At 39.0% G+C, this 17836-nt stretch overlaps 1 protein-coding gene across 12 annotated transcripts in view; it reads right to left on the bottom strand.

Annotated features, from left to right (window-relative positions):
• Positions 1 to 3137: 3137 nt before the first annotated feature.
• The window catches only part of col11a1a (collagen, type XI, alpha 1a), a 119822-nt gene continuing 105123 nt past the window's right edge, over positions 3138 to 17836 (bottom strand). For all 12 annotated transcript variants that reach the window (XM_042398817.1, XM_042398816.1, XM_042398819.1 and 9 more), the window contains 14 exons: positions 17201 to 17254; positions 14473 to 14526; positions 12789 to 12896; positions 12424 to 12477; positions 11904 to 11957; positions 10960 to 11067; positions 9700 to 9753; positions 9568 to 9603; positions 9404 to 9457; positions 9019 to 9262; positions 7746 to 7858; positions 7227 to 7295; positions 5098 to 5331; positions 3138 to 4479 (listed from right to left, as the gene is read on the bottom strand). In XM_042398817.1, coding sequence (XP_042254751.1) covers positions 4333 to 4479; positions 5098 to 5331; positions 7227 to 7295; positions 7746 to 7858; positions 9019 to 9262; positions 9404 to 9457; positions 9568 to 9603; positions 9700 to 9753; positions 10960 to 11067; positions 11904 to 11957; positions 12424 to 12477; positions 12789 to 12896; positions 14473 to 14526; positions 17201 to 17254 — 1383 coding nt within the window. In that variant the 3' untranslated portion in view covers positions 3138 to 4332. The remainder of the gene's footprint in view (positions 4480 to 5097; positions 5332 to 7226; positions 7296 to 7745; positions 7859 to 9018; positions 9263 to 9403; positions 9458 to 9567; positions 9604 to 9699; positions 9754 to 10959; positions 11068 to 11903; positions 11958 to 12423; positions 12478 to 12788; positions 12897 to 14472; positions 14527 to 17200; positions 17255 to 17836) is intronic.

The following is a 17836-nucleotide window of genomic DNA, read 5'->3' as shown; positions in this document are numbered from 1 at the left end:
CAGGGGAAGGGAATTCAAAAACCAGTCAAAGGGTCAGCAACAAGTAGGCAGGAATACAGGACAGGAAGGCTTGGCAGAAAACACAGGTATATGACAGGTAAACACACACAAAGGGACTAATGAGGGAATGGGATGCATTTGAATAGGTGGGCGGGGAAACTCAGGTGAAGGGAATGAGGTAATAAGAGGCTGGAGGGAGTGACTGGATCTAAAATGAACTAGAGACAGGATCAATGACAAACAAAGCATGGCAGACCACATGTGAAACACATTGTGGCACTAAAGAAAAAATACAGTAGGATACTCTCATGAATCATGAATGTCTGTACAAAATTTGATGCCAATCCATCCAATACATAATGAGATATTTCCCTGGATATGTGAAAACTTCAACCAGCTGGTGGTGCTAAAGGAAAAGTCAGGGGATTTTCAAGGTCAGTAGGATTCATCCTCTGGGGACCATGTAGCAAATTTAATGGCAATCCATCCAATAGTTGTTGAGATATTTCAGTCTGGACCAAAATGATGGCCACCCACAGAGCCATGTCACTATCATGGCTAAAAAGACCTCTTACAATAGCTCAAAGTGATTTAAGGTGTTTTTGATTTTTCCTTTGTGGGTCCAAATGGAGGATTGCTGCTCTCTTGTCTCAGATGAGTATCTCAGCTGAATTCTTAAGCCCACTGCAGCTGTGAGGTCCCTGTGTGATCCTCGGGGTGCGACATACTCTTTTAACATCCTCTGATTCAGAAGAATTGAGGTGCAATTTGGACAGCTACATATGGTTTTTCTTTCGTCTGTGTTGGGGAAACTGGGAGTGTTCCTGAAAGCTGAAATGGCCCCTGAGAGATGTCCTTACAATTATATACATACTTTACACTCACCCAAAACAAACTGAGTTCAAAAGGTCAGTGCAGGAGCTGGAAAACTTTGACAATGTGCATAAAAGTGCTACAACGGTAAGTCTCGACTAACATCCTTGGTCACTGTGATCTGAATGGTAGCCGTTAAGTCAAGATTCAGGGATGTAAGATATTAAATGTAAGAATTAAATCTTATGAAAGTTAAGAAAGCTAAGGGAAACAAAAAGAAAAACCCCAAGATGGAATTTTCTTTGAAAACTTAATGTGAGGTTTTGCCACTTGACATTTTTCTGGAGCATCTTTCAAATGGCACACCTCCTCTATGTTGTTAACAGGCCCTGCGTCACACTCCTCATGAAAAATCTGCCAGTCAAACAATGCAGTGGTGTCTTTTCCAATTGATTCTGTTAGTGTGAATTTCTATAGGTGGCATTCACTGTCAGTTCTCCTCTTTTCACTCTAAACAAACCAGAAACACAAACAAAAAAATATAACTTCCTGTGGGCCTGAGAGTTTTCCCTGTGAAGGACCTACCACAGTGTTTATACCGGCAAACATAGAGGCTCTTACAAAGTGGATATATTTTAAATCACAATTGCATTTTGTCATTCAGTGATCATGAAAAACTGACACTTATTTATATGATAATGTAGGAGATTATTACTATGATCTTTCATAATAGCTCAAGTAAATTTGATTGCTTCATTTAAATAACCTGTGTGTCTTGAATATGTAAAAAGACCCATTAAGGATGCAAGTAATCTTCTGAGACAAACTGTATTTGTTAAAGGACTCAAAAGCAGGTTGAAAGTAACATGAGTTTGTTGAGCTGAATTTTCCCCTGAAGCCATAGGGAGCATTTCTTGATTGTTTTCCTTGCGCTTGTGGTTCCGCATGAGTATTCTCTTTGGTCGCCTCTCTACAAAGACCCCCACTCAAAAGAAAGAAAGATAAAAAGAAATTACAAAGTCCATTTCTTTTTCTGCTCAGGACAGACTTGTCAGTTGTTATTATGTAGACTTCTTTTGCACTTTTCCAGGAAAAAATAAAGGGTTTAGCAGTGGTCAATCCTTTGAAGTGACAGAAGCCATCGCTTACATTTGTTTCAAGGGGGAAAAGGAGGAATGAATATTAATTAGGCTTCTTTTTCTGCCTTAAATTTCAAGGAGAGAAGAAGAGTTGCAGGCTGCAACAGTCTTCACAGTTGTATTAGAATCATAATCAGACATGTGGACATGTTTATGATAAATTCAATGAAATGTTAAAGATAAAGAGGCGGAGATGAGAACTTAAAGCTAGTTTGACATTTTTGGAAATACACTTACTTCCCTTTTGGCCAAGAGTTAGATAAGAAGACAGACATGAAAGTAGAGGCAATCTTCTCATCCAACTCAACAAGAAAGCGAATGCCTATTTCCCAAAAATATTGAAGTATTCCTTTAAGTCTACTTTTCAAATAAAATGATACTAACTGTTAGATTGGAGCAAATATTTGTTATATTACCTGACTTTTGTAAATTTTTCATGTGTGAATACCAGCCTCGAGTCACACCACCACTCCTGTTCTTTGTTGCAGTCAACAGCCCTCTTTACCCCAGCTCGTCATGCATTTAAAATTTCATTTAAATTGAAATGTTCTCATTCAGAAGTCACCATGTTCTGCTTTTAACAGTCAAAACACTTAAAGGTAATTTCAAGATCATGAAGAAGAATTCCCAGTAGTTTTACTCCCACAAAAGCAATTCAGCTTTGGTATAAAAGGTTTTTGTCACAAAAAATAATTTACATTTGTCATAACATGCAGCTTTGTAACACATATGCTAAGATTACTGCGCTAAAATCCCTCTCCTCCCTATTGGAGCCTTTACATTCTTTCTGTATAACTCTTGATGTTTCCCTCTATCTAAAGGAAAACATCCAGTGGAGATAAAGTGACTGTGTGTATGTGTGTGTGTGTGCGCGCTTCACAGCTAATCCTTCCCAGTAGCACATCCACCATATGTCGGAACACTTACGTAAGAAGACCTTTTCTTTTTCATCCTTTCTATGACAAACAAAAGGAGACACTTCATTGAAGTTTCAATTCATGTACTAAGAATGAAAAGAAATTATTGTAAGATGGTACTTTATTGGTTTCAAGAGAGATGGAATTGCACCAGCCCAGAGTCTTTAGTTGAATTAACACATCTTTGATTTAAAGCATTTGACATGTACAGTAGGTAGATCTACTCCAAAGTCATCTTACACAAACAATTGAGACATTCACTTCACCGTTGTTTAAAATCCAGTTTTAATATTTAAATGAACTATAAAAAGCACATTAAACCATTTTCTCATTTTAGTTACAAAAATGGGTCACCTAAAGGGCTTCTCATTGCATTCACAGAAGGATTTGAACAGTGGATGTCTAGCAGTTATGTATTTCTCTCTTTAAAAAAATCCCCACCCAAAATATATAAACTTAATTGCTTAACCAAGGTATATACAGGGCATAACATCCTTGCATCTTAAAAGGTTATCAAGAAAGTTTGAGGTATACAACCAAAATAAAAGCCTGTCAGAAAACAAAACTGAAAAAAAACAACAAATAGAATTAAATAAAAGAAAAATGAATGCCATGATTGCTTCCTACTAGCACAGGATCACAACATTAGTGGGAGATGTTGCCGTATACGTGTTGGTGTGATACTTCCAGTTGTTTCACCTACGGTCAGAAGGGCAAAACAGCAAATAACCTCAAGCTTTGGACTGTCAATATATACAAAGGGCATACAGTCTAATTTAGCAATAGAGAATTGTTTGAATGCTCACTTTATTTGCTTCATGACAAGTACACAGTATGTGTTGAACAAACAAAAAATACCAAAATTATAAATTTATTTGATTTAATGATGTCTTTAACTTACACTGTATATCTTTGAACCAACGTTGAAATTAAAGAGCCAGAAGCAGAATCTGATACACATGCAAGTTTTGAAAGTGGATTCAGAAATAACAGTATTGTACAAAATAATAATTACAGTTTTTATAATTATCAAAATACACCTTCTTTTCTTAGCACCTCTTTATACTTTTTTGTGTGTTTTGAACAAGCACCATTTGTAGTCGTTTTCATACAGCACCTGGAGAATCCAGAGAGGAGGTCTGTGTCCCCTATGTCGCCTGACCCCCTCTCTTGGTTACCTCCGATTCACCCTCCTCTGCCACGCTTTCAAATGTCCTTCACCTTTGCTCCGTGACGTGGTTAAGTCATGTGGTTCGAGCCCTACAAGGGCAACAAGTATTTTCCTGGGTTACACGTACATACATGGAAAGACATGTTTGCTACACCATCTCTTATTCAAAACTTGCATGTGGCATAGAAAAGGGTGGGGGGCTAGAAATGGGGTTTGGTGGTACCCAAAACGTCTCAACTTGACTTTCTTTGCTGGCCCCATCAAGTCCTTTTTTTTCTTTTTTCTTTTTTATTTAGCCAAGGAAGCAGACGGGCCCAACTTCAAACCCAAATTTCTGGTTAGGGTCCCCAAAGTCAGTCAACATGACATCGATGATTGGAACCTGATCAATTTTGGGAGTATTAATCTCCATCACAGTCTTTCCATAGCCCTTCCTCATCTGCAGAGAGAGAGACACACAAACACAGAAACACATTGGAGCAGATTAGAGAAGCACACCCAGAAAAATGAACATATTTTTTAATGTTTTCATTTCCACGACACATTTTACTGTGTGTTCCCACCGTGAGCAAGCTGATTATCAGGTCAGTCAATTCATTTCTTTTAGACCTGAGCTATTGAAAAAAGTAAGACTTGGGCTGTCAGCAGCTGTCATCAGCTACAATCATAGCTCTCCACAGCTCCTGTTAACATGCCAGTTGGATTTCATTTTAGGTGTAATAGTTCAGCTCAGCAACTGCCAAATGGATGAGAAACCGATTACAACCATCAAAAGCTTGACAGTTTTTCAACTTTTATTTCAAAGACCACCAGGAGTAAATGTGTCAAAAATCATGCTTGATTTTTGTTGAATAATAACCTCTTAATTAGTTTTTTTCTCAAGCACCAGCTAGCTAGGCCAACTCATCCAAAAAATGAAACATGACAGGCAAAAGAGCAGATCGCGCATATTACAATTTGTCTTTTGAATCTCTCTCATTACTTGTATTAACAAACAGTCAGTCTGGACACTTGCTGCTGCTCACTCGGACACACGGTATCTATGGACGGGGCTTACCGCGCATCCGTCTGAGAGGGCCTTGATGTAGGGGTTATTGTCATAGGACATCTCCTCATCGTTGGCACCCAGGAAGCGCAGCGCCTTGTCGTAGCTGTCGCTGGTGGCGTCATGCCATGCCACGGACTGGTGGCAGCTGTAGGTGAAGTTTTGCCTGGCTGAGGCTGTCAGTAGTCTGAGGAAGGTCATCTGTACCATGTTTATTGAGTTTCCTTCTGCATCAACATAGGAAAGCTGTGGGGGGGGGAAGTCAACATGTAAGAATATAAATATGTATTTTCACTTAACAGTTGGATTCAGTTATTTGGTTATAAAACATAAACATAGAAATACAAGAAAATTAAATAGCCAACACTGGGAAATAACCAGAACTTGTTCAACATGTTTTTATAAATAGACAAAGATGATAAATGTTGGGCTTCATAAGTACTTGTACAATCGTTTAGCCAGCTTCTCTGTATCTCAGCTGCATTACTAGAACCTAATACAAGATAAAGATACTGGTAAATGTATAGGTCAATAACTCAATTAGTTTGAAAGAAATTCTAAAAACTCTTGAGTGCCAGCAGAGAGAATTGAACTAGAATTAAAAAAAGATGAAGTCTGTAGTTTATTAATTCTGAATGCTGTTAAAATGTTAAAAAAAAAGGTGCTGATAGTTTATTTCTATGAGAAGAGGCAACTAATCTAACAAATTCCTTTTGTGTTATGTAAAATTCTCTAAGATATGAAGAGTATTACTGGCCCATAAAACACTGATGTAGGTTAGGTAAGGATCGATCTAACTATAAAAAATGGTTGAAGGACTGTGTTTCCCCTGGCTGATGTAAAAATACCAGCAAAAATTGGAGAGAGCGTTTCCAACTGAGCGTAGCAATCGCTGTGTACTGATTCAGACAACAGCTTTTACAAAGATAGTGTGTAGTTGCACATCAACACTTTGTCTCTACTACTTATAACATTACTGAAGGATCCGCAGTACTTCCATCCAAATGAACTGCTGAGAAGTTGAAATATGGCCGCTAGCAGACTTAATTTGATAATAAATAAATAATTTAAATTTGATAATCAATATTTATTTCAGTCATTTAAAAAAGTGCCCCAAATTCTCTGTTATTAGCTTCCTCTGTCATGCTTAACAGTAAACTGAATATCTTTGGGTTCTGGACTGTTTGTCAGACAAAACAAGAGCTTTGAATATGTCACCTTGGACTCTGGGAAATTATAATTTGCTTTTTTAAAAAACTATTTTCTAACATTATTAGACAAACAATTAATCTATTAATCAAGGGAATAATTGGCAGATTAACTGATAGTGAAAGTAATTGTCAGCTGCAGCCCAGCTACAGAACACACGAGACCCTGACTGGGACATTAACTCTGTGTGAACCTTGTCTGAACATGTGTATTAAAGAGCTCTCAGTTCAGTGACAGGAAATGTAATGTACTTTTGATACTACAAAGCCGTACAGCGCTCTGTCACACTCAGTCTTTTAAAGTCTAGTCTCTGTGGAAATATATCAGCATGACACCAGTTTGATGGAGCAGGACAAACTTGTTTCTTTCATTTGACTACAAGAAATAGTAGCTGATGTTTACTGAGAGATTTTTAACTGTTCAAGGGCAGAGTGAGGACTACTGGAACACTGAGGTATTCTCTTTGAATCCTCTGTAATGTTTTATTGATGCACTGTTTTTTATAAGGAACTGTGTAAGAATTGTAATGTTACCACCATTAAGAAAAATGAGCTTCTAGTTCAAAAGGACATAGATTATTTTAACTAAAAGTCAATCTTGTTCATGATAAAAAAATCTCTTGCTCTTTGAAATAGTCTCTGTTCTGACTTTGCCTAAAATATGAACACACTCAAACCATTAGGTAGTTTGGGATTTCTTTATGGGAAGCAACTTTGGGTCACTGCCTCACAATTTCATGGGTGGTGCTGCTATTTGAGTCTATTAGCAGCAGCTTGCCGTTTTGCAGAGTCACTGCACGTAGATTGCAGGAAAGAATGCAGGAAAAATAGGAGAGATGAAGCAATCCTTTTAGTACAGCACGGAGTGAAGGAGTTTCTGGTTTGTGCAGTGAGTTAGAGAAGGTGGATGAAAGAAGAAGAGAGAAGACTTACTATTTTACCACGCTTAAATTCACTGAACCATGACCCAGGGACTTCTTTGGGCCATGAAGATATTCTTACCTGTAGAAAACCAAACCAGATAGAGCATATTATTGTAGACATTATCATGGGCTTTATTTTTGGTTATGAATCAGTAAACATGGAAAAAAACAAAACTGTTGTATAAAGCACAGCCTCATGGGTAGCATCATTTATCTTCTAGGAGCATAAGATAACCCTGTTTGTTATTTTAATATCTTTGAAATATTGTTTTCACAAACTTCATAGAGTCAGATCATTCTATAGTATTTGCCTTTTGGAGGTGTTTGTGTTGTTTGCAGAAAAGTGAATATCAAATCTGTACCAGCTTAGCCCTGAAGCAAATCAAACAACTTCTTCTGACAACATCCGCCAAGTGCTGTGCTGTCTGCTGATGTGTCAGTTTAACATGATGACTTAATATTCAAGGAGAAACGATGATTAGAAACAGGCGGTTAGGAATCTCGTGGGTAAAATTCCAAAGTCACTTACTCCGTTGGACTTCTTATCTGGGTAGATGCAGGTTTCGCCCCCGGCGGTGAAGTTACAGTAGACTTTGAAGGAATCCCCCGAGCAGCCTTGGTTTGGATCAATCCAGTATTCGCCTGAGGAGAACCAAGCACACTCAAACATCCTGTTCTACTGATGTCCACAGAAAATGGCTTAAAGCTCCATTTCAAAATTAAGTGTGCTGAATTCCTTGATCCTATATGAAGTTGTGCTTAAAGGTAACTTAGTGCTCATTTTCATGGCTTATACACTGCTGGATGAAATTTTATTACTATGCCTGAAGCAAAGTATAATTCATGTGTAACAATTCAGTTGAAATGTTTTCCTCAACAGAAATAAAACAATAAACCTAAACCAGTCCACACTGCTGTCTATGATAACTTTGTTTTTACCAGCCTTACCGCTCACTTGGCATGTTGATGACCCTTAATGGTACTGAGGGGACTGAGGGCCCAGAAGTCATGTAAAATTATTCAATTAAACAGAAGGCACATATTTACCTAAATGGCCAGACTAAAGGACACTAAAGGAACAAGAAAAGCAAAAGCTTTAAACCTGCAATGCAGAACTTTTACATAGAAATGAATGTCTGTAACATTCAAGCCCTTGCCAAACAAGTTCACACAATGCTGATTAATCCTATCACCGCCAGTTAAATCTCTCTGTATTTCACAGTATACTTGAGTTTTTAATCTGGTGTCAGTGGTGACTTTCCCGTGCCGGCTGGACACACTGCACAGAGCATGTGCATGAGAGACTTCCGCTGGCTGAGCGGTTAGCCTCCAGTTAGCTCTCTGCTAACTTGAATGGGGATAAAAATAATCTAATTGTGTGTAGGTCTCTTGACTTTTCAAATGTTATCGGACTGAATGGATCAATTCCTGATTTCACAGCTGTTGTGTGACAATTTATCAACCGTTATACAGCAGCAACAGTAGTGATGGAGTAGGCTACGGTGGAGCTTATGACGTCAGCCTGTGTCAACAGTGTTTTTGTAATTACTCTCACTTCCAGAAGGGGGAGACAAAAGTCCCACACCCCAGCTTTAACACTGACAAGTCCAAGAAAGTTTGTTTTTTTCACTTGAGTTTCAGTTTGTCCAGAGAAATGGTGTCCAGAACTAATAACAAGATTTGAGAAAATAGGGAGCAATTCTGGTGTCTCAATTACACAGTGTTATGGAGCCTGAAACCTGTGATTTACACTGATAAGAGGGAAGTGTTTTTAAACAAAAATCTCTTCACTTTTAACTTACCATCAGGGAACTCTGGGTGGCAGAGCTGCAGATCTTTGCATGTTCTGGCAGGGTTGTTTTGTGTGCCCATGGGGTATTTCATACGTTCAATGTCCTGTTTGAGGTTGTTGAGTGAGCCGAAGATGTCCTCCATACCCTCGCCGTAGTCCATGATACCAGCTGCGTCTGACTGCATGTCACTGGAGCGCTTGGTCTTCTTGGGTGACCGGATGGGAAGAGGCTGGATAACCTCACCTGGTGAGCCCTATAGTGGGAAGCAATGTTTTAGATTTCACACTAGAAGACTGCCCTTAGAGATGCTACACAACATATACAGTGATACTTTGACAATTTTAACTTGGTCTTAGTTTAAAAACAGACAAAAGTAGTGGTCTTAAATACTCACAGGAGGACCAGGAGGACCAACTGCACCAGTGTCTCCTTTTGGACCAGCGGGACCCTGGGAGAAGCATGAATAGAAACATGCTATCCAAACTGCATCTAACATACACACTTTGCAGAAATTATTATCACAGTGACAATATGCCCTTAAAACATGGATGTACTCACAGATGAACCCTTGGAACCCTTGGGACCTTGAGGACCCTGGATGAGACAAGACATAAGCACAGCAATTTAGCAAAGTCATTCTACCTGCAGTGTAGAATCTAAATGAATGATTGAATCAGTAAAAAGCCTTACAGGCAGACCAGGGGGACCTGGGGGACCGAGAGGACCAGAAGCTCCATTGATACCCTGTGATAAGATGAGATGAAAGCAGGAGTCAGCCATATATTAAAGAAACATTGGAGATGAAAGTATCATTGTGAGACTTGTATAATGAGAGAATCGATGTGCAGAAAAAGCCAGAATGTGATGACGCAAGACGAGCTCAACAGATGCATAATGGTAGTCGCCTTTCACATGGAATTATGGATTTTTTTTTTTTATTAACCGAGATAGAGACGAAGACTCTACTTTAGCTATGAAGAGAAGGCCAAATACTGCACTTGAGGGGTGACGTTTCTTTAACACAGTCATTCACAATCTTACAGCTCAATTTTGGCAGGAAATGAAGCCAAACAATATGGGGCCTATTTTCAGGCCCTGAAATAGAAATGGTAAACTGAGAGAAAACTTTTTTGAAGCCCTTGTGCTCTGACAAAAGTGGACATTATGATTTCATTAGGGTTAATCTCCAGATACTTAATCCAACCCATCAACTTAAATCACTCAGCCAGGGCAGGCTGAAGGCCACAGCAGGACAGAATAGCATATTCAGTCATTCTGCAATGTTTATTTAAAAATGGATGAAGGGTGCCATCAGTCCTTTCTCGAGACTGAGTTTCAACCTCTTTTCAGTGCTGTCTGTTTCTAACTATACATGGAGGGCTCAGTGGTTGAGAAAAAAAAAAGTCTTATTATCATCGTGTTTTCCACAATGCAGGATTTTATATTATCACAATAGGAATCAGATGCACAGACCAAAATGACACTAGGAGGTTTTATGGTAAAAAGAAAATCTGCAGAAGTTAAGTTCACAGTGTTCAGGATGCTTATTAGAGAACAAAGAGAAACTGAAGAGAAATGGTTACCTGCTAACATAGCTGAAAAAATGAAGTTGTATATATTCAGACCAAGGTACTCCAAAAAACAGTGAAGGGAGAAAAAATAACTTAAAAGTTTAAACACAATGCCTCATAGTCATGTTAATAAAGATGTTTACTTACTAAGGTTTTTACATCTTTTGACTAAATTGAAAGAGTGATCCTATCTGTTAAAAGACAGAACCAACAGAATGTTTGCTCACTATGGTGAGTGAGGAGATGTGAATTGCATTGCAGGACTCGGCAAGCAAGTGACTGCAGTAAGTGTGGAAGGGCAAATGGGCTAAAAAATGGCAAGAGGTGGAGGGCCAATGACCAGAGGACCAGCATGGGAATGGAGTCATCAATCACTTACACCATCGCCCTTGCTACCAGGAGAACCTTGGGGCCCGGGCAAACCTCGGTCTCCCTTCTCTCCTTGTTCTCCAGGGGGTCCAATCAGACCAATCAAACCTGGGTGACCCTGAAGGATGAAAACAAATGCACACACACACACACACACACACACACAAAGCACATTAAAATATTAGAGCAATTCAGACACTCAAGCTTTAAAACTACTGTTATGACTATGACTGTTTATTTCAACAAAATGAAAAGCACATGGGAGGCTGTGATGGGTGAAGTTTCATTACAATACAAATCTTCAGGCATTGTAATTGAAATGTCTCTCCTGCAACAGACACAAAAAACTTTTCTGTAAATGCGAACGTGACCAAAACCAATTCACAACACATGGATGATGACTTTGAAATAGGTGAGCTTTAACCAGGCCCAGTGATTTGACAACGTACAAAAACACAGTGCCTCTATTGTGTGCTTTTAAACTGCTCTCTCTCAAACCATCATGTCAGTGTGTGGGAGGCAATTTAGATAGAGTAATGTGTGCTGTCTGAATATCCTTTGCAGTTATATTTCACCAGCAAATTTGACGGTGGCAGAGAAGAAAAGAGCGAGATTAGGCAGATTAGAGTGATACATCACATTCAGCTGCATATTCAATCCTGTTAAGAGTTTTTCTCTTACAGTGACGAAGGCAAAAACTAATTTGTTTCCAAAATGTTAACACAGGCCTACATTGGTATTAATGCAGCTTTTCTAATTCTGAAAAATGTGTTTCTTTTAAACAGTTTCAAAGTCTTGAAAGCTGTGTGCAAGGTGTGGGTAGCGTCGAACTCTGAACCAAGATCACTGTCCTTAGGTTCCTTTCACTGTTTTGAGCTTAATCTTCCAGCCTGTTTGGGACCTGGGAAATGAAACCAGCGTGCAGTCAGACACAGGAAAAAGGGCAACACTCACCTTTTCACCCTTAGACCCAGGGTCACCTTTCAGACCAGGAAGACCAGGAGGGCCCTAAATAACAAGAACAAAAGTTAAAAATCAATTTCACAGAGAAAAGAAAAAAACAGAGACAGGACAGTATGAGACTAGCAAGACCAAAAACTTGAACTAGAGAATGAGGCAATAAGTACAAAGCCACATAAAAGGGACTGTGTCAAGATGAGAGGGAACAAAAGAAGAGGCAGGAAAAAAACATCAATTATCGAGAGAAAAGCAGAGAAAAGAGTGCAGAACAGATGAAAACCGTCAAGGTATTACAATTACTACTTATGGGGGCAGTGTAGCTTTTTGGGAAATTCACAAATCCGGAGACAGATAAGACGTTTAATAGCATATTCACCTCTGTATGTCAAGTTTAGCCTATTTAGACTGGAAGCAAGGGGAAGCTTCCTGTCAAACTCTACCTTCCAAACAAATCAAACTCTTGCTAGATAGATAAACACTGAGTGAGAGAGAGGGGGATATTAAGCATACTAACCATGGGACCAGGTGGACCATCTTGTCCTGGGGAGCCGGGCAGTCCTTGTTCACCCTGTGAAAAGCCGTTCAATTGTAGTGAGCATTATAGCATGCTGTATTTTCTCCAGCCTGCCATTGATTTTCTGTGCTCAGCACGATGATTAATAGCCCAAACAGGGAAAAAAAGTGTGTTGGAATAAACAAGCGAAACTAAAGTATAAGCCAAATGGGAGTATTGATTATTCCATGAAGTCTATCATCATGCCTTAGCAGTACTTTTTTATGTGTACACGCTGGGTGTATGTCTGTCTTCTTGAGAGTGGAGCTGAATTTACTGTATATACAGTATAAGCAGGAAAGATCATTGTTGTAACTCAGACTTACGACAGGGCCGGGGATTCCACGTAGACCCTCTGGACCAGGCTTTCCTGAAGGTCCCTGGGGCCCAACTGGTCCTGTTTTACCTGCTGGACCCTCAGCACCGGCCTCACCCTAGAGGATAAACAGGAGTTGTGACTCAGGCTGAACAGTATAACAATATCCAGGTATTCAAAGTTATTGTAATAATGATAATAAGATGATTTAACTAAACATAGGGTTCACCTGATGTATAAAACTAACATTTTTTGATCAAAGCTGCTGATATTTCAATTATATTTTGAGGGGAATCAAATGACTGTCAAAGAAGTATTGTGTTTTCCTCCCATGATGGCAGGAAAAGATATAGCGATTGGGGAACATGTGTGAGATGTTACTACCTTGAAATTCAGAATGTCTTTGATCAAAACATCAAACAGTTGAATAAACAAAATTAACAAAATCAACTTAAACTGAATCGGTATTTCATATAATATATATAACACTGCAAATTATAACAGCATGCAAAACGACTGCAGCACATAAATAACACTTGATATCGGGTTGTCAGGTTTTCTATGAGAGCCTCTTGGCATCTCAGAGTATTTTTTAAATCAGAATTCAGGTGTGGGCTGCTTTTAGCTTTAAATTATGCTGAAACAGTATGCAGGGTGTAGATTGGGCAAATGGGGACACGTAAACATGAGTCTAAGTTAACAAATGAGCCAAAGTGCTTCTGTTCCTCAAGGGTCAGAACAGGCACAACAATGGATGTTGCTGCATCCTGCTGTTTTCATTTGAAGTCCATGTGAAAACTAGTATAGCCCAAAGATCAGAGAGTGCCACAGCAGAATACTGACCAACTGTTATCTAAAATACATCAACATGCACAGTGACTAGACAGAGTACATGAAAATAAGATATCAAGTTTGGGCTGCAAGCTATTTATAGAGGAGGGACTTACTGCAAAGCAGCCAGAGCTACTTTACTGAATTTAATACAACCACTGTGTATTATTGGGATCCTCAAATGTGGGGAGGTATGTAAGAGACAGCTGTAATTCTTTCTTTCTTTCTTTCAAGAAAGCACAAATTCAAGGCAGATGTTTCATTTTAAAAACAATGATAGAGCATGTAACGTGTTTCATTAACTGTGGAATATAGAAAAAAATGCTTTATTATATAAAGAGTTCATAATGCTATTAACATATGACATTGCAAAAGCATACCGGAAAATTCAGTTTTACATCCATACCTATGTAGCCATTGGAATAAATGAGAAGTGAGGTATCTTTTTGTAGTCAATCTGGTTGATATACAGTATGCAATATGTATAGATACACACTGATGAAACCTGGAGATTGATGTAAAAATGCAGACTCAGAGCAATTTCAGTGAGCTCTGATTCACACTAAAAAGAAAAGCATGATAACTCTGAATACCTGAGGGCTAGACATAAAAAGCGTTGACTCCTTTTGTCGGTCTTGAAATTAAGCCACAGAACAATGCAAGAAACAAGTGAAACTTAGTTTTACTCAAATAGACTGCGTCCATAAATTTCCATCTAATCTACAGTGGAAATTAAATTACATCTGCTTTTCTGTGCTTTTAATTCAAGACGGGGAACAATGTGGGCACGGTGAGGGGGGGAGGACAGCCAAGGGACTTGCTGAGATGGCTCTACTGTGCAAAGGGTGCATTGATTTTGTTACCTTGGCGCCTTTCTCTCCTTGCCTGCCCTCTGCACCAGCGGCCCCCGGAGGTCCCTGAGGAGGATGACAGGACAGTGCTTTAGCATTTCAACACAACATCAACACACACTCAAACTGTACATCCAGACTGTACAGACAAGTGACTGATCACCATTGACCGTTTCAGAGACATAATTAAGCAAAAATAACAGTTTTTTCTTTGTTTGTATTTTTGATTTACTTCTATGAAAATGATGTACAATTCACAATGTTTGCTGTATAAATGCTTTGGTCTTAAGCAATGAATGATAGTCATCACCGTAGATCTTGTCTGGTTGTCTCTCCAGCCTCTTGGCATTTCAGTTTACTTCTATTAGATTTCATATTGAACAATTGTCTTGCCTGATAAATACTTGGTGGGTGCTGTCTTTGAACAAGAGTGATAATAAAATGCCCTTGAATGTGCACTACTTCAGTTGTGTCAGGATCTATTTGAGTGACTTGGACATGCCTTTGTTTGGCCACAAAGATATACGATCATGCAGAGTGTACAGAGAGAGAACACACACATCCTACTTCAGTCATGCCAGGGATTGGCAGGTCATCTTTTCTTTCTGGTCAGGATCTCTCAGCCCCACAATAATTTCTTTCAACTCCACCTCCAGTCGTCCCTCTTCAAAACCGCTCTCCATCCAAATTTCACTCTGATCTGGCCGACTGCAGCCTGAGTGCTATTGACTGAGAGCCTATAATGTGAGCTCGCCTCCTGTCTTGGAGCTTTCATCTTCTCCTGATGTGTACCTCTCACTGGTGGTGAAGAGGCAGGCTCTTGATCAGCACAAAGAGCCATTGCGATTGTAGCACGATATACAGTGACCAGAGTCAATGTGTAGGTGTGTTCTCTTTTTCAAGGTTGCCAGAAAATCTTTTTGTTGGCTCTGCAGCATCAGGTGTATGAGACACAGTTTATTACTCTTCTTAATCGCACAAAATTGCTAACCATCACTGAGAATGGATAAAAGGATAAAAAAATTAAGGAGTGACCTGAACCCAGATAAAAAGAATTAAAACCAGATGAGGTTAATGAGCAATTCCACATTACTTTTATCAAGAAGCAAAGCTGAATTAATTTTCAGTATCAAGACAATAGTAAATCCAATTATATTAAATTTGGTGCAATGCTAAATTGACTTATTCAGAATCAGAGGCTGAGCTGGAGAGAGCTTTAAGGATTATTGCACATTTCTACATGCAAAATGCTGAGAGGACACAACAAGGGCCAGCAGATCCTAAACAACTCTAGCTGTGAAATTATGTATTCAAAGGAGCAACCTGTTCGGAAGTAGCAGGGATCATTTTAGGTCCTTTTTTCCCCTCCCAAGCGATTAAAGACCCGTGTGTGATAAAATAGCCCTTTTCCTTACCATAATCCCTAGGCCATTTAGGTGCAGCATATGCTGATACCATGCTAAATACTCAGAATGTAAATTTCATTGGGCATATTAGAAAAGCAATCAACCCTGGTTTAAAAATGCATGACATGTTTTTGTCCCCATTGGACTGAGTCACAGAGTCTTTCTTTGAAATGCAGTCAGTCACTTGAAATTGTGACTTTTCTTTCAAAATTCAGGAGAATAGCTGCTGATTTTCATGTGGACTTAAAGCTTCATGTCATATTGGAAATATGTTAATGTTCCATCTTGGTTGTGTGCATTCAAAAAGAAGCTTACTGGCTCTGATATTTCACTCAGATATCTCAGCTTCCTACTGTGGAGTTCATGAAGGGGATCCACTAACTGGATGGAGTGAGAATGAACATCATGGGAATATTAACTTTTAATGTGGTAAAATCTTTGTATTCTATCGTAACTCAGACTTTGAGAAGTGTTCAGTAGTATAGTAAAGACCTAGTTCCTCTTGTAATGCCTGACCAAAATCCCCTTCAATGATAATGCCCCAAAAATACCATAAACACCAATTAAATTAAAGTTATTGCTTTTTGAGGGGAGGGTTTGGAGGTGGGCACTCCTACATCCCACCCCTCTCCTCTCATAACCTCTTAACGACTTTACCATGTCCGTGTTATGCCTTTGTTTTGCTCCAGCTGTCAGTCAGGCAGCCATGGATCAATAATGTGTCAGACTTGCTATATCTCTCTCACTTTCTTCCCACTGCCACAAGGAGTTTAGAACCCAGGGCTCCTTTTTCAAGCTATTTTTTGGTAAGCCTTTTCAATTTCTTGCTAGGAAAAAAAAGAATTGATTCATGATTTTCACATCCTGACGTTCATTTCTCAACAGGCTTTGAGGCGGCTTTTCTTCGCAGACAGCGCAACGCTTTGACCCCTTAAATCTCCCACTTTGTTTCCCCCACTCTACTTTTAATGAAAATGAATCTCTCCTGCTTTACTGTCGAGATTGAGTTGTTGAGGAGGAATTATTGCAGCGAGGAGGGATACCGGTTGGCTAAGGAGCTAGTGTACAATGCCAACAGATATACACTCCCTTCATCCATTTTAAAACATGGCTAAGAAATTTGACATGGGCTTGTTGAGTCATAAATTTAACACTAACAAAATCTTTGGTCAGTAAGAGATTTCATATCAAAACAACTCACTCTTGTAATAATGAAATGCCGCTAATCGGGATCATCAATCTGGTCTATCTTGGATTAGTACCCAAAGCACATCAATGATGCATACACACAAATAAAAATGGAATAAAATTAGTCTTAATAGCCTTGAACTCACCCTCTTGCCAGGTGGGCCAGGTGGACCAGCTTCTCCTGATGGACCTGGTGGTCCCTGAAAACAAGCAGGAAAACAGAAATGCAAGATGCTATTAAAAGACAAAGACAAAAAAAAAATTTAATAGATATAATAAAATATGAATTTTGATGAGAGCACAGCATGCTTCACTAAATCTCTCGTTATGTCTGCCAAAAGGACAATAACACAGAGAGCATATTGACATTTAGGGAATATTCAACCCCAGGATAGTCCAGAAGAGTTGAGCCAAAACCTAAAGTTGGATGAGGCTCTGCACTGACTGAAATGATACTCTGCTCCCTGAGACACTTTCATCCAATTATCTCTGAGTTAATTGCAAGCTATCAGACCAATTTTTATCATTTGCACTGGTAAATAGTATTTCACAGTACTGAGAAGTGAAAGCAGAGTTGTTCAGCTGTTTTATAGGTGTACACAGTTATGTATAAATATGAATAACAGAGGGAGACATATATTTTCCTCTCTAAGTCACTGACTCTCTCTAACACTGAACAATTATACTGTATACACTATTCTCTCTCCACACACTAAACACTATTTTTCACTGTAGCATTGAAGCACACAATCAGTATTCATAATCAAAAACTCAAATATATT

Source organism: Thunnus maccoyii, chromosome 21, assembly GCF_910596095.1.
Source record: "Thunnus maccoyii chromosome 21, fThuMac1.1, whole genome shotgun sequence".
Classification (NCBI taxonomy): domain Eukaryota; kingdom Metazoa; phylum Chordata; class Actinopteri; order Scombriformes; family Scombridae; genus Thunnus; species Thunnus maccoyii.
This window is presented reverse-complemented; position numbering and strand designations above follow the sequence as displayed.